General features: G+C 36.7%; 1 protein-coding gene across 1 annotated transcript in view; it reads left to right on the top strand.

Moving 5' to 3' along the window:
• RAB12 (RAB12, member RAS oncogene family) overlaps positions 1-14,711 on the top strand; it is a 46,299-nt gene extending 31,588 nt beyond the window's left edge. Inside the window, exons 4-7 of the mRNA XM_036743581.1 lie at positions 10,021-10,159; positions 11,145-11,234; positions 11,876-11,980; positions 13,442-14,711. Of these exons, the coding sequence (XP_036599476.1) occupies positions 10,021-10,159; positions 11,145-11,234; positions 11,876-11,980; positions 13,442-13,555 (448 nt within the window). The 3' untranslated portion in view covers positions 13,556-14,711. The remainder of the gene's footprint in view (positions 1-10,020; positions 10,160-11,144; positions 11,235-11,875; positions 11,981-13,441) is intronic.
• Positions 14,712-17,035: the final 2,324 nt, after the last annotated feature.

The raw sequence follows: 17,035 nt of genomic DNA, 5'->3' as shown, positions 1-17,035 counted from the left end.
AATAAAATAGCATGAGTGTTTGCAGTGAGTCATATGTAAGTAACCCTTCTAACCATAATTTTGATGTTGCTTCACTGTATTTAAAATCCCATTTATGCAGATTAGATGGCTAGAATCCAGTCTCAGGAAAACTTTTTACTCTTCAGCTTTAACAGCGTATTCTTTGATAATATTTTAGTATAACTGAAATTACAACTATAATGACAGAATAAACCAGCTCTCTTGTTAGCTACCTTTTAAGCTGCTAGCTAGCTTTTCTTTAACTGTTAACATTGCTTGATACACAGATGGCATTAGAAACTACATCTAGTGCTGAAAGTTCTTCTGTGGGAAAAAAAAAAGGAAATGAAATCTAGTGGTGGTTTAAAAATGACACCATTGAGATTTTCTATTATGCCATTTTGTTTTTAATGACATAGATGCAGTATACTCAGCTTACTAACTCCTCTTGGCAGGTCAACCTCAACTCTGTTTGTCACACCATGTGTTTGTTTGCTTCCATCTGCGTTAATTGCTGCTTCATCTTTGGCATCACCGGTCACCTAATGCTTGAATGTTAGTGGCATGTCTTCATACTTCATCTGTGTCCCTGTTTGGGACATAGCTACAGCAGAACCAACATTGCTTGTCAGTGGTCTCCTGGAGTTGTCTGAGGTAATATCTTTTTGTTTTTAAGTCATTTGTAGCTCACTTTAGTTTTTGTTTTTTAATTATGAAACCTCAATTTTTCTTTAAAATATCTTATGGAATTAGACCATGTCTAAAAGGGCAGCAAATTTTAATTTGTAAATCATGACCTTTTAAAAAATATGAAAATACTATTTTTTTTAAGCAACTTAAGAGAGAAAACTAAGAAAGATTTAAATTGGCAGCCTTTTAATGATAGAATCTGAAAACAGTGAAAAATTGTTTTCCTATATAAGCTATTGTTTCTATAAATACCACTAAAGTAAAAATTACATTTTTTTAAACTTATTTTACATAGCAACCACAAAAACATAATGCCTAAATGGATCCTTTAGGTATTTTTGGTGATGTGGATGAGTTTGAGTTTTGTGAAGAGGTTTTTTGAGTCTTATAATTCATATAACAATCTTTTAAAGGTTGATACAATTAATCACTGTAGACACTTCCTTACTTTGGTGACTGTAGCCTATCTAAAAAGAGATTTGTCTTGCATAAATGTGCTTGATGTTTTAAAGGAAAAAATTAGTAGTGGATAATAATCATATTCCTTAAATTGTCCCAGTATACTAAGGCATCACTGTAATCACACTTACCTCTTTAAGACTGCTCTATAATGATTATCTTTTGGTACTTTACTAAGTAAAAACAGCTTTGGCTAGAGACTAAGGTGACATTTATACTGAAGTTCATTTTATGGGAGATAAGTAGTTTTAGAATAAAGGCCTGTTGTGTACACTGATATTTAAGACAGTACTATTAGAGGCCCATTCACGAAATACCAACTTTTCTTTTTAATTGAAAAAACATTTCTTCTGAGACAGCTGTATCTTACTGTCATTTCCTTTAATTCTTCACTCTCCTGCCCTAAGTTGCTCACATTTTCAAAATTCTTGGTGTTGAATTAAAAAAATCAGACTAACTATTCATGGAATGACTTAATGATATCACTTTTTCTGACATTCAGTTTAACTTTGTATTTGTTCTCCTTTATTTCATATATTGTCCATGCATAGAGTTGTTAACATAAATAGTTCTTATGCCCTTACTGGGCCAAGTACTTTATTAAGCATACCATTTAATTTCATATGAGATCGTATTTGTTAAGTGCTTAGCATAGTGCCTGGCACATAGTAGGCACTCAATAAATACTTATTTCATACCCTTCCTGCTTTGAAGGAGATGTAGTTCTTGCTCTTCAGATGCAAGCATGGAGAAATAGCATTAGCATTTTTAAAAATTATTTTTACTTACTGTTCTTGGATGGAATATGTAGAAAAACCATAAGGAAAATTGTAGGACTTAATGTTTCACTCTTTTGCAATTAAAGCTACATACATTTTTCTGTTTTATTTCAAACAACTGATATACTACCTCATGCTATTGTAATTTTTTGTGTCATGGACATTTTATTTTGCTCCGACTTCAAGGGTGTGTTGTTGCCTCAGTGCCAGTATAGCAGTCAGTTGGTGGTCTCTCCCAGTCATTCTCCCTCCTTTCTTCCTCAAGGAATTCAGTATCTGATTCACAGACTTCCTCACACCCTAGTTTTGCCTCCATGCCTGGGGGCTTCAGTATATGTGTTGATGGTCCTTTGTATAGCTTATTCTTCCGGTTCATTGACCTCTTCAGTTCCTAGGACCTCCATGTTAACGATGATAATAATAATAATGGTAATAATGATAATAGCATTTATTTAGACTTCATTTGCAAACTTTATCTTATTCTATCCTCACAACAACCTGGGAGGCAGGTGCTATTATCCCTATTTTATAGATGAGGAAACTAAGGCAGACACAGAGTCTTAAGTGACCTTCCCAGGATCACACTGATAGTAACTGTTTGAACTCAAGTCGTCCTCACTTCAGGTGAGCTTTTATTCACCTGTCTTTTCATTTCATCTCATACACTCAGAAATAGCCATGCCCTTGATCCCACCCATAAGTATTATACTCCATGATCCTGAACTCCAAAATTCCTGTTCGTCATGAGAGCTTCCTGTTCAGCCTCCACTTCTGCCTCACACTCCTAAACCTCTAGTCCTGCCCATCTCTTTTCTCAAGCCCTCTGCTGTCTGGCTTCCACGTACCTTTAAAAAATTCTCTGGCATTCAAAGTGCTTCCTAATCTGACCCCTTCCTACCTTTCCGTTTTATGCCTCACGCCCTCCCCTACCACCATGTAGTCTTCAATTCAGTGATAATAGCCATTTTGCTATTCCTGAAACAAGACATTCCACTTCTTGAATGAAATGGGTAGTTTCCATTTTCACTGGAAGTTCCCCATCCCTGAAGTTCTCTCCTCTCTCATCTCTACCACTTTGCTTCCCTGGCTTCCTTCAGTCCCCACTAAAATTCCACCTTCTGCAAGATCTCCCTGAATGTTTGTGCCTTCCCTTTGTTGATTATCTCCAATTTATCCTTTATATCTCTTGTTTTTACGTAGTTGTTTTCATGTTCTCTCTCCCATTAGACTGTGAGCTCCTTGAGAGGAGGGACTATCTTTTGCCTTTCTTTGTATTCCATAACTTAGTACTGTGCCTGGCACCGAGTAGGCACATAATAAATACTTGTTGACTAACTGCCTTTCCAATCTTATTTCATGCCACTCCCCAATAGGTACTCTCCATTCCAGGGAGACTGGTCTACAGACCATGTCCTCTGCCTTTGTTTAGGCTGATCCCCATTTCTGCACTCCTTCCTCACCTCTGCCTCCCAGAATTCTGAGCTTCCTTCCAAGCACAACTTAAGTGTCACCTATGCAAAGCTTGCTGTGACTTCTACCCCTTTCCCCTCCCACCCCCAGTTTTTAGTGTTTGCTGCTTTTTGAAATTGCTTTAAGTACATACTTAGTGGCAGCTAGGTGATTCAGTAGATAGAGTGCCAGGCCTGGAGTCAAGAAGATAGTCTTCCTGAGTTCAAATCCAGCCTCAGATACTTTTAGCTCTGGTACTCTGGTCAAGTCACTTAACCTAATTTGCCTCAGTTTCCTCTTCTGTAATATGAGCTGGAGAAGGAAAAAGCAAGCCAATCTAGTATCTTTGCCAAGAAAACCCCTAATGGGGTCACAAAGAGTCAGACATGACTGAAACAAGTGAACAGCAACATACTTAGTATTTACTTGTGTATGAGTTTTATTACACCTGGTATTATATAAGCTCTTTGAGGACAAGGATTTGTGTTCTTTTTTTGTATCTTGAGCATTTAAGTCAGTACTGTATGCATAATCTGTGACTAATAAATGTCTATTTAATTGAATTCTGGTTCCTTAGTGGGAATAGCTTCACTCCGTAGTCTAGTTAAAACGTTGGGTATTTTGTTTTATTAAAGAAATAACTCAACAACCACTGTTTTCTGAAGATTTGGAGTTAGAGAAACTTGGTGCACAACTGCTTTTCTATTCCCTCAAATGGTTACAAGTAGAGAGGGAAAAGGCCCAAGGATATGCATGGAAGTAATTTTTATTTTGAGATTAGTCATTCTCACATTCCTTGGTTGCATGTTTATACATAACATGTATACATTTATAGTCAGAAAAAGAACTTTCTCCATCATATCTCATACGTTTTAATACATATTGCTTTGTGTATGTATATGGTTTTTTTTTTTTTTTACGTAAACTTAACACATGAAAAGTTAAAATCATTTGATCTGTGTCAAGACTTAATGCTTCTTTGAGTGTATGTCTAAAATTATATATTGGAAGTTATGAAAGATGAGTTAGTACCAAGGAATTGGAAAGGCCTTAGAGAAATTATAGACATTAACCATATTTCCTACTTTTCAGACCATGTATGATAGCAGAGAATCTTCTGTGTACAGAAAAAATTCAAGAAAAAAAAGCTTTTGAAATAAGAAGAAAATATCATTACAAGTATTTTATTAATATAAAGTAGTGTTCCATGAGAAGATGCTTATTCAGGGTAGAACACAGTAAAAGATGAACTATAAAGCACAAACTTAGGTGGGGAGAAGAGAATTGTCGATTCTTTCCTGACTGATTTTTATTACAGAAAATTAATATAATTTAACCATTGATGTGTGTACACAGAAACAACCAAAAGAATGTGAAAGTTCATCTATTTGGTTTTTAATTTTTTAACATTCTATAGTGCAGGTTTTCTTGATCTTTTTGGATGGACCTTTGGCAGCTTGATGGAAGCTATGGACCCCTTTTCACAGTAATGTTTTTAAATATATAAAATAAAATAGAATTACAAAGGGAAGCAATTATACTGAAATAAAGATATGATTTTTTTTCTCATTAAAATTCATAGATCTGAAATATATCCATATGTTCCTTGAGGTCTGTGGACCCTAGGTTAAGAACTCCACCTTTAGTGAGATCACTGAGATGGTTGGAAGTTCTGTGTTCAAATCCTGGCTCTGTCATTGACTATCATTATGACCTTAAATCACTTCATCTCTCTGGGTCTCAGGTGTCTCATCTGCAAAATGGGGCTATTGGACTGAATTATCTCCAATGTCCCTTTTGAGTTTAGAATCCATGAATCTATTATTATATTCTACTAATATAATGAATAAGATAAATTATATTCTATAAATAGTGAATAAGATGCTCTTAGTAAAGGCAAGCTAGGTTCTTTGACATGTGTATTAACTCAGGCCACTAGGTTACCAAAAAAAATAATAGGAATTTAACAACAGATATTTCACTGCTATTAAAAAATAGACATCTCTTATGTTAGTAGTAATTAATAGGATATTCCAAACCAAGAAGTAGAAGATTAGTTTATTGCACTTAAGTTTCCTAAGTCCCTTTGAAGTCCATCAAAATGTCTGACATTAATCCTTCCCTCTTTGGGGTCTCCCCAACACACACACACACACACACACACACACACACACTCTCTCTCTCTCTCTCTCTCTCTCTCACTCTCACTCATACTCACACTCACACTCTCTCACACTCTCAACTCTAGAACTTCTCATGGGCTAGTGTGTGTCAAAATTTGGGCAGTTCCTCATCAAAAATTACAGCTTTAATTAAAACTCACTCCTTATGTCTTCTTTCATATACCAGGTGATTTTTATAATACCTGAGTACAGGTATTCTCCAGCTAATCTATACCTAATTTGTGTATGTTCTACTTTAAACTTGGGGCAGCTAGATGGCACAGTGGTTAGAGAGCCTGAAGTCAGGAAGACTCATCTTCCTGAGTTCAAATCCTGCTTCGGACATTTACTAGCTTTGTGACCCTGAGCAAGTCACTTAACCCTTTTTGTCTCATTCCTTATCTGGAAAATGAGCTGGGAAAGGAAAAGCCAGGAAAAACCCAAATAGGGTCACAGAGAGTCAGACATAACTGAAATTATGAAACGACTTTTCACTTGACTGAAGGACTAACTCAGGGCATAGTCAAGAAGAAAAGAATGTTAGCTTTCCTCCAGTTTGTCTAAGTTAGTGAAAAGTATTAATTGAAAGATACATTAAAAAGACTGACTGCTTTGTTCTTTTAAGGGTACAGTAACTATAACCCTTTCCCAGTGTAGTGGTCCTTCCAGACTACTTTTTATTAACAGATAAGCCTCATTTGAATGAAACAGTTTATTAGTCCTTAAAAGTGGCCTGTTCTCCTAGGACAGGGATGAGGAGCAGACTTTTGATTTCATTGGTCTGGGGAGCACCACCTAACAGTGCAGATTAGAAATGTCTCTGCAACTTAGAGTCTTAGCCAGTTAGTTACCTAGTGTAAGTGACTCGACCAAGGTCACATAGCCAGTGTTTCAGATGTAGAACTCTTAGGAAAAGAAAAATAGGGCCATGTAAGATTTCTTACCTTGTTAATTTGCTCTTTTTTCCCCACAAATATTGCAGTGATAAATTTCAACCTACAGTATCTGCTTTTTCTTGTATTCTCAAATTTGTGCTTCTTTTTTTTTTCTTTTTCCCCATTTCTGTTTTGGGAATAAGAGAAAAATAACCACAGTTTCTCTGACAACAGAGGGTTGTATTAGCATAGATAATTGAAATCCCTGGATTAATTTGCCTAGCCCATTCAACCTCTAAACTGCTCAGCTCAAATGGATCTGTACCATTTCTCTTCTCAAAAGCCGGTACATTAGCAAATCAGTTTTTATTTACGGGAACAGATACCTTTGAGGAAACAAGGAAGCATGGCCAATTTACTTGGTCATTGCACACTCATTTATTTAAGTAAAAGATTGCTTAATATTGAGGTTTTAAGAAAAGAAGATTTGATATCAGGCTCACCACCTTGATCATCTTGGCTATCTCCTCACCATCCTTCTGGCCCTGTCTGCTTGAGTGTAATAACTTTGTGGCTTCTAGAGAAAAGTTTATGATCCCATGCACAAAACATATATAGACATCTCTTTATATGAACTGAGTCATTAACTATAGGAGTGGAATGTTACACCATCATTTTGCATTTTCATAGTAAAAGTCAAAAGACATTTAAATTAGGATTACTCACTGCAGCACTTCAAATGAGCTGTCTGTTTTTTTAAGGAATTTTAAAATCAGGAAACCTGATCAATTTCTCCTATTCATTTCAGTTCCTTCATTTGGCAACAAAGGGTCTTTGCAAAGGACTGCACTAAGGAGGGAAAAAGGAGAAGATGCACAAGACTTAGTTGTTCAAATGAGATTTATTAAGGCATGTTCTATAATAGACAACTAGGGTCTACCTTGGGTCTAGAGGTGGTGAGAAGCAGGGGAACTGGACAGTGCTGCAGTGTTCCATACCTGTGTTCAAATTGGGAAGGGGATATGACAGCTCCCAAGATGACTTCCCAACTTTTTAGGTGTTTTTTTTTTTCCTGACATATGTTAGGGATAATGCTCTTTCCTTTTTAGGATTCCATAATAGTGACTGGTAGTAATCAAGGCATTATCTGTTATTCTTGCTTCCTATCCTCTACTTTGGAACATTTAGAATACTGTAACTGACGGAGTAGGATGAAAATTAGAGGATTATAATGTTCACCCATCTAGTCAAGGTATGCTAACAAGGTGTGTGTGGGGGAATCTTATCTATAATCCTAGGTGCTGTGGTGCCATTTGGGCCCAGGTGAACACTTACATATGAAGTTTGTAATTGGGGAATCAAGAAGAAACTTCAGTTAGTTTTTGAAATTAAAGGGGAAAAAAGCCAAGATGCAATTAAAACTACATAGATTTACAGATTAGTAACTGATTATTGTGGGTTATGAGTATTCCCAGTGAGTTCTGCCTCCAAATTGCCTAGCCATTGCCAAGAGAATGGTTATTAGGCTGTTCTTTCAAGTAAGGTTCAAAATCCTTCTGATTGAGGTGCTGATAGCTTTTTCCCTTAGTATTCCACTTCCTAATTCAGATTCCATAGTGCTGAGGGGATAACCTTCCAATACACAAAGGCCATGATAAGGGAAAATAGGTCGCAGATATTAAAATAGTTAAGGATAAATTGTGAATGTGTGAGTATATTCTCTAGACAGAAATCCATCCTTTTATACTCCTTCAATGAAGAATGAATGACACATGAAGTTACAGAAATTTTCAAAAGTAAAAGTAACCTCAAAGGATCTCCTAAGAAAGGTCATACAAACCACAAACCAACCCTTGTTTTGAGGGGCCCTTAAACAACAGCACTGTACAGCTAACAATTGGGTAACTGGCAGGGAGTATATTTTTAAGAAAACTAAATTAGAAAGGTGCTGTTGTGATTATGGTTGATGATGATTGATACTCATTTAGGTATTAGCGCAAAAGCCAAGAAAGAGATGGACAAGACACACTATTCTGACATATCACTTTCAGATTAGTTGGGATTGCAGCTTGTCTTTATAGTAACTATGCTATTGATTTGAAGAACTTTGCTTTTTGGTGCTGCATCCAGTATCTTAAAACAGTTTTTGAAAACCCCAAATAATAAAAAGAAAATTGATGCGTCAACAAGCATTTATGATGTTTCTGTTACATGCTGGACATTGGAGATATAGGTATAAAAATGAAACATTCATTGTCCTCAATGAAATCAACATCTGTTTGTAAATACCTGCATTCTTTGTATATGATCAAATTACATTGTTTTCAGTCATTTATACTGTTATTTTTACATTGCCTCTAAGCTGTGTGTTTGGATTTTCGTTATTGTTTATTTTCAATAGGCTTTGTGAAAGTTTCATTTAAATTTTTTTTCTTTTTTGCTATTAAGTGGCTGCTTTCTTTCTGTAGTCTGCATTCATATGTTTGTGATGGCAAGCAGGGTGGGACTTTTTGCCTTTGTGTTTCCTTTAGGAGTGCTTCTCAGCACTAAGGGTGTAAATTACCTTTGAGTCTTGCCTTTCAAATGTAATGGCAAGCAAAGTGGACTGTTTGTTGTCTTGATTTGGAGTGCTTCTCAGTACTAAGGCAATCAAGTGTCTTTGAGTCCTTTGTTTGAATCAAGAGTCTTTGTTTCAATAAAGAGTCTTTGATGACCTGCTTAAGAAACAAGAAAGCCCCAGGCCCCAGGTTCCACACCCTTTTGCTAAGTAGGGGCTAAGCCCCAGGCCCCTGAGAAGTGTACATATGCTCTGAGGTTGGGAGTTTCACTCATTGGAAGAGTGGTGCCTGGTTTGGCCAGAGGAGATTCTGGGTAGCCATTAAAACCCCTACCACCACCACCACCACCAGTCCCCCAGCTTTAAAAACCCAGATGTTGGTGCTTCTCTCTCTCTGGTAACTATGTCTTGTGATTTGGTCAGACAGATAGAAACCTGCCTGTTGGTTTCTGTTATTCTCTCTGCTTGTAATTTCTGTTTGTATTTTCTCTGAAAGTTTGGAGTGCTGACTTTTTCCCCTGAACTAAGTGAATAATATATGTATGTTTAATTAAAGTGAGATTGTTAACCCCTTAAAGTTGCTTTCCTTAGAAAAGCAGATCAAAGAACCTGTGCTAGCAGCCCTCCTATGTGCTGGTGTTGTTTGTCTTACACTTCCACAGCAGCTGCTAGCCGCATTGTCGTTATAATGTTTCAGTGTGATATAGCATCACTATCATTGCTTTTTATGCCTTTAAGAAGAAGAAATTCACTCTGAACATATTGTTGCTCCTTGTTCATAGGTCATCCCCGTTCTAAGTATCCTTCTATAATTAAATGTACCCTCTTCTCTTTTAGTTGATAGCCCTCTGTCAAGGAAACATCAAGTTTTTGAGGGTTCTTCTGCTCTTTTTGTTGACAGTAACTATGAAGAAATGTTACGTGCATATTACCCTCCCACCACATAGATTTCAGTATATAGAATTTACACTAAATAAAGAACCTCTTGTTTTGTTCATGCCTTATGAATTGATGGAGTCCTCGTGCCAATGTTTGTTATTCCTTCCTAGGGACACAGCAGGTCAGGAGAGATTCAACAGCATTACCTCAGCTTATTACAGAAGTGCCAAGGGAATCATATTAGTGTACGATATTACAAAGAAAGAGACATTTGATGATCTACCGAAATGGATGAAAATGATTGATAAGGTTGGTTTTGCTTATTTCTCATAAAATAATATGAATTATTTATCTTTGTTCTTTAAAGATAAAAAGTTTCTGAATTGTATATAATCCCCATCCTCCAAAAAAGAAACTCTAGTTTTCCAAAAATAATATCTTTAAGAATAAATTGGGGTTTGGTTATTTACCTTATTTCCTTTAACCACCACCACCCCACCAAAAAAATGTGTTTAGAGGTCCTTAAACAGTGAACTACAATTATGTGTTCTAAATATAGTTGGAGTTTGGGGAGTCCAAACCTGTGATTTCACCAGGATGATTCTCTCAGTGAATACTTCCTCTACCATTGCAGATCAGCAAACTCCTGTTTTAGGATTAGAGAGTTGCATTGAATACTGAGAGGTAACAGAATTGTCCCACAGTCACTCAGGTCAGACTTGGACCTCAGATCTTCCTGATCCTGCTAAGGCCACCTTTCCATCCATCCTACATACTTTACATGCACGTATAGTCAGATAATACATGTCCTGCTCATTTTAGTGAGGAAACTGTTAATATGTGCTTTCTTAAAAAAAAAAAACTACACACACTTTATTCTTCTGTTGTCTGCAACAGAAATGGCTGGCTCTCCCCACTTCTCTATAGCAAAAGTCTGTAAAGTCTATAATGTCACTTTAGACATACCTGGGCAGTTAGGGTGAAGGCATTACTTTAGGAGGCTAGTGTGCACCCACTTCATTGCCTGCTTTTGTTTTGTGGTAAAGCCACAACACGCACTCAGAGGAAGAGTTCCTTAGTCACACATCATTATAATCAAAACAAGAAGGAAAAATGCTCAGTTTTTAGAACCAAAGTGTCCCTTAATAAGGGACTTAAATCCACTTCCATTGAGAGCCTAAGTCTTTTTCTCTACAAAAAAAGTGTTTTTCAGATTTCTAAAATCTGAATTATAAGGTTCTAACCATTATTTGGAAGAAAGGGTGTAAAAAGTTATTCTATTTTAATTCCACAGTACGCCTCAGAAGATGCAGAACTTTTGTTAGTTGGGAATAAGTTGGACTGTGAAACTGACAGAGAAATCACTAGACAACAGGGTGAAAAGGTAAGAAAGAATGGGCAGAGTTCTCAGGGGCATGGACTCAACAGGACTAAAATGAATAGGGACTCTTAATTTAGCAGTATTATATTCAGCTTTTTACCTGGTCACTGAATTCATCTAAATATGGAGAAAAGAGTTGCTTTAGCATGCAGAATATTTGTACTGCTTGTTTTACATTATTTGGTCTTTCATTTAAAATGTTTTTATATGTCATCTTATTTTGAAGCAGTTTTACTTTGGTCATGCTTTCTTAGGCTTTTCTAACATTCTAATCTACACAGGCTTTCATTAAGGACTTCAGTATAAACAGGCCAAATCATATTCAAATTTCACAATTTCAAACCTGCCAAATTTTGTAACTAGTTTGATTTAAAGAAAATTTTTACTTTTAGAATATAAGAACTTGTATTTGCTTAGCATGTAATAAATTCTTGTTAGTTTTTATGAAATTCACAGAATTTTAGAAGAAGTTCAACTTCATTTTACAGATGAGGAACTAGGATACAGAAACTTTAAATGAGTTATGTATCCGTGGTCATACAGCTAAGTAATAGCTGAGCTAGTGCTAAAACATAGTTGCATTGCACTGCTGCCAACAATTTTTGGTTTTGGTTTTTAATTTTTTTAAAATCTCTTTCCATTAGTTTGCACAACAGATAACTGGGATGAGATTCTGTGAAGCAAGTGCCAAGGATAACTTCAATGTGGATGAGATATTTCTAAAGCTTGTTGATGATATTCTGAAAAAGGTAAAATTCTTTTTGTGATTCATAATGGTGTGTGAAACCTTGAACTTTTACCCTTTGCTGTGACTTGGTTTAAAGACTTTAATATGGAAATTAAAATTCCCTTGGTTGTTTTGAATAACCAGAACCAGATATAATATTAAACTGTGTTACTGATCTGCACTTTAAATATCACTGAAGATGTAACCCTTGGGCCACTTAGGCCATATAAGAATTTGCAATGCAGGTCAGAGCTAACATGTAGCATATTTCTTTAAGTGCTTAAATATTGAGGTTTTAATAGAATAACCAGATATGATAAAAGGAATGTGCTATGTTACCAGGTTCCACTTGTTCCTTTTCTTTCCCCTTTACTTGAAATGAATTCAGTACACAGGATCTCAGTAAAGCATGGTGATCTTTGAACCTCTTAAGTATTGAATACTCTAAAGTGTTACTTATCTTTCTATCATTTCTGATTTTTTTTTAAAGAATGTTATGCAGCATGGAGGTGCTTGATGTAGTCGTAAAACCAAGGGGTTATAAATCATTTTTGAACATGATGATTGTGCTCAAAGATTTAAACATAATTTTTTTTTACTTAAATGTTTATTTAACCAGTATTGTGACTTATATGAAATCTTCTGGGTTCAAACATAATTTCAAAATTTTTAAACATATTTATTGGTCTCAAAGCTTGTCTATAAAGGCAGTTATACTTATAGTAATATACTTCAGTGTAATATAACCCCATTGATGTGGCTTTTCTCTTCACTTGTATAAGTTACAGCCAATCCCATGCCTTCTCATCCTTAATGATTTGTGTTTCTTAGCTCCTCTGCTTTCTTTTCTAATACTCCACCAGCATCATGGTGGATGTGTCAGAGGACTGGGCCATGTGTTTTTCATGTGCTTAATGAAGCATTCAACATCTTGTAGGCAGCCCCCTGGTAATGAAGCTGTCCTATTTCACTAGACTTAACCTCAGAGCACAGACCAGGACTATTGCTCAGACTTGACAGTGACTCTTAAGGAGCTGTCACTGAGATAGCCTTCAAGACCCTAGAGCGCCTTTGGTACCATAGGGAGGTGACAGTGCAGGTGCAGTGATTATAAGCTCTACCAATGAGATACAGTTTCTTTCTTTACCAATGCACCAAAATATAGTTTTGTAGAAAATATTTCAGTTAATCCAAAAAGTAATTGAAGCATTACTCTTTTATCCCCAAAAGTAATGGGCTAAATGGGCTTTAATTTGATGTGAGGCTAAGTTTCTCATATTTTTTTTTTTAAAACTTTGCAAACCCTAAGGGGCAGTATAAATGAGAGTAACAGCTCTTGTTTGGGGTTATTTATTATGCAGGTATTTTTTTATTTGGGGATTTAGTGGGATTTTCACTTCTGTTTAATTTTTACTGTTTGAAAAACTGTGTGTAAAGATAACTTTGTTAAAAACTTAAGCATTCTTTTTCTCTCGTCTTAAAGATGCCTCTGGATGTTTTAAGAAATGAATTATCCAACAGCATCCTTTCCTTACAACCAGAACCAGAAATACCACCAGAACTGCCTCCACCAAGACCACATGTCCGTTGCTGTTGATTTGCTCCTTAGGGACCTAGTACAAAAGATTCTTGGGAAGGGGAAGAGTGTCTGTTCAACTCTGCACTACAATCATTTTGACAATTTCATGTCGCACTTTGTTATCCAAGTCAGAGCTACACACTAACCTGTAAATATGCAAATATTTAATCCTGTGTAGGATTTAACTATGTTACACATTTCCCACACACACACACACATTTGTATATTTCCTTCATTATCTCAGTGTTATAAATATTGTGTAGGCACTGGGGAATCTGCAGTACTCCTGATACAAAGGAGTGGGAGAAATGAAATCTATAATACTTCAGATAAATGTTTTAATAGTTCTTGTCAATTATATTAAAATGGCAGAAATTATTCTGGTATGAAGAGAGTATTTGGTGCTTTGCTAACTATTTTAAAGATAAATTTGTAAAACTGAAGAATTTTTTGAATAAAGCTTCCATAAGTCATGGTTTGTTTGTTTTTTTCTTTATTCAAAAGACTTTTTCAGCTGTAGCATCTTTGTAGCATTGGAGTGGTTCTGCAGCAAAGCAAAAATCCATTTGATTTCCATCCTTTAAAAAATATTTATTAATAGTATGTTAATAATTATAGCATATCACTAGAGTTAGAGATATTGGGCTTGACTTAGACCTAAGACAGCAATATTGCTGTCACAGTTTCTTAATGAACAGACTGTACACTATACTTTTAAGAACCACAGAGATCAAGTAAAAGAGATGTATTTGAAACTATTACAGATGTTAATAATGCTGTTGTCCTAAGCAAATCCTGTTTAAAGGAATTTTTTGAAGATACCTTTCCTATATAAAGGAACATATATGTATTTGCCTGATATCTTGATCCTTTTTAATGGTAAAACAAAAAACCCTTTTTTTAAAAAAAAAGTGAAGCTTATGTTCTGTCCAGCATATACTGTATTCTATTTTTTGTTGGGGTGGATGGAAGGGGAGGGGGGGAGTCTGATAATGAATTTGTGAACTCTATCTTTGGTATATCTTTTATTAAGCTGCACTTTGTTTAGTTAAAGTAAATAAGTAGTAACATATTTGAATAACTTCGAGTGTCTTGAATGTTGTGGCATTGAAAAGCATTGTGGTCTTTCTAAACTAATGAAGTCCAAATAAAATTTTGTATTTATGAATGACAATGGAATTGCTGCCATTATTCGTGTTTATTATAAAATGTGTATATATAGTGATGGCTAAGTGAAAACATCCTTTATGAAGAATAACTTTTGTATTTTAAATATGTTTTATACAGAAAAATATTAGTCCTAGGAAGGATGTAGATGTATGTGCTAATACTTCAAAATACCTGTAATTGCATTGCGTACCCCTTTCACCTATAAATAAACTTTACAGCCAGCCACTTGAGAGATTCCGTGGCTAAAACAGTTATCACCCGGTGGTCAACCATCTTTCCTGGTTCGGGCCCACCTCCCCAGCCTTATTACAGTTATTACTCCTCTTTGAACACTCTTGCTGCTGTTCCTTACACATAACTCTCCATTCCCATCTCCCACCTTTGCACAGATCGTCCCCCTCATGCCTGGAATGCATTCACTCTTCACCTCTGCACTTAACAATCCTTGACTTCCTTTAACGCTCATCTCAAGTGCCACCTTCTCTAAGGCTTTTCCTGATCACCCCACTGCCAATGCCTTTTCCCCCAAAAGATCATGTACTTACTTTGCATGTTTTGTATGTACTTATATGTATACACGTCATGTCCTCTCCCTCTCGCTCTGTAGAATGTAAGCTCTTGGAGAGCAGGAACTATTTCATTTGTCTTTGTAACCCCAGCACACCTAGCGTATTGCCTTGTACATAGGGAGTTAATAAATGCTTGTTGATTGACACCTTGGTGTCATCTTTGACTTTTCACTCTCATTCCCCCCACCTATCAAGTCAGTTGCCAAATTTTGTCACAGCTTTCTCTACAACATTGCTCAGATAGATATAGATGTATCCCTTTCACTCGCAGCCACATCAAGCCCTCATCACCCGGGTTATTGCAACATCCTCCTCCTAATTAGTCTCCCTGACTCATTTCTCATTTCCACCTGTCCCCTGTGCAGCTGTCAAAGTGACTTTTACTAAGGGACAGACCTGTGTCTTCTCCATCCCCTCTCAATAGCTAAGGCTTCCCTATCACCTCTAGGATCAACTATAAACTCTTGTCTGGCATTTAAAGCTCTTCCTAGCCTGGTTTCCTCCTATTTTTACACATTTCTTAAAAGATAAGACAACTCCACATACTCTGGTCTAGCTGTAGTATTTGAACTAGGTGGCACAGCGGTTGGAGTTCTGGACTTTCAGGAAGACCTAAATGTGAATGCTCCCAACATTTTTTTTTTTAAGTTTTTTTTCTTTTGGAGGAGGGAAGGCAGGGCAATTGGGGTTAAGTGACTTGCCCAAGGTCACACAGCAAGTAAGTGTGTCAAGTGTCTGAGGTCAGATTTGAACTCGGGTCCTCCTGACTCCAGGACTGGTGCTCTACTCACTGCACCACCTAGCTGCCCCCTGCTCCCAACATTCTAACAAGCCAGTTCTTAAACCTACACATTTCCCACCTGTTAACAGTATTTTTACTAAGCTGGTCTCTAAACCTGAGAATGACAAAACAACAGACCAAAGTGCCAGTAATCAGGTAGCCATTTCATTGTGAGGAACAGATTTGCAAATTGGGAATTCTGATGAGAATTCCACCTTGCTGAAGTGAAGACAGCTTATATACATAAATCACAATGGGAAGGGAGGGGGGAAGGTGGATTATAATTGTTCCCCACAAACCCACGAATGGAGAACGATACAATTCTGGAGTCTAGTGTTTGGGCGTCATGGACCAGAGTTCTGTGACAGGAACAAGGTTCTGCAGTCTTTGTTTTGCTTCACTTAAGGTGTACAGGCAGTGACCGTGAGCGTTGTCAAGGTTTGATCATTTCAAGCTGCATAGTGAGCTTCTTAACTCACAAGCCAGAAAAGGCAATTCTAAGAAATCTATTAGTATATTCATTACACATATCACAGTGATCATTTTGAAAATCGTAATTCCCTTCTCACACCCAACCTCAGGCACACACTGAGATGGTTGTACTCTTGTACACCCATATTGTCACCCAATAATGCACCACCTCCATGGTCATGAACTCTGGTACCACCGTGGTGCTGGCCGTCATCTCCTTGTGCCTAGTTTATTGCAACAGCCTGCTGGTGGGTCAGTCAGCTCTCCACAAATCTCTTCCCACTGTAGTCCCATCCTCCGCTCGGTAGCCAAAGAGATTTTCCTAGAACACAGATCAGACCATGTCAGCCCTTCCTACTCAGTATACTCCAGTCTAATCCTCACCTCTGCCTCCTTACTTTTCTGGATTCCTTCAAGTCCAGCTAAATTCCTATTCAAGTCCTACATATTTTGACATATTCTGGTTCGTTAATTTCTTAGTGCCTTAGCTTCAGCTCTCTTACACTA

This window comes from Trichosurus vulpecula, chromosome 1 (genome assembly GCF_011100635.1).
Source record: "Trichosurus vulpecula isolate mTriVul1 chromosome 1, mTriVul1.pri, whole genome shotgun sequence".
NCBI classification, from domain to species: domain Eukaryota; kingdom Metazoa; phylum Chordata; class Mammalia; order Diprotodontia; family Phalangeridae; genus Trichosurus; species Trichosurus vulpecula.
This window is presented reverse-complemented; position numbering and strand designations above follow the sequence as displayed.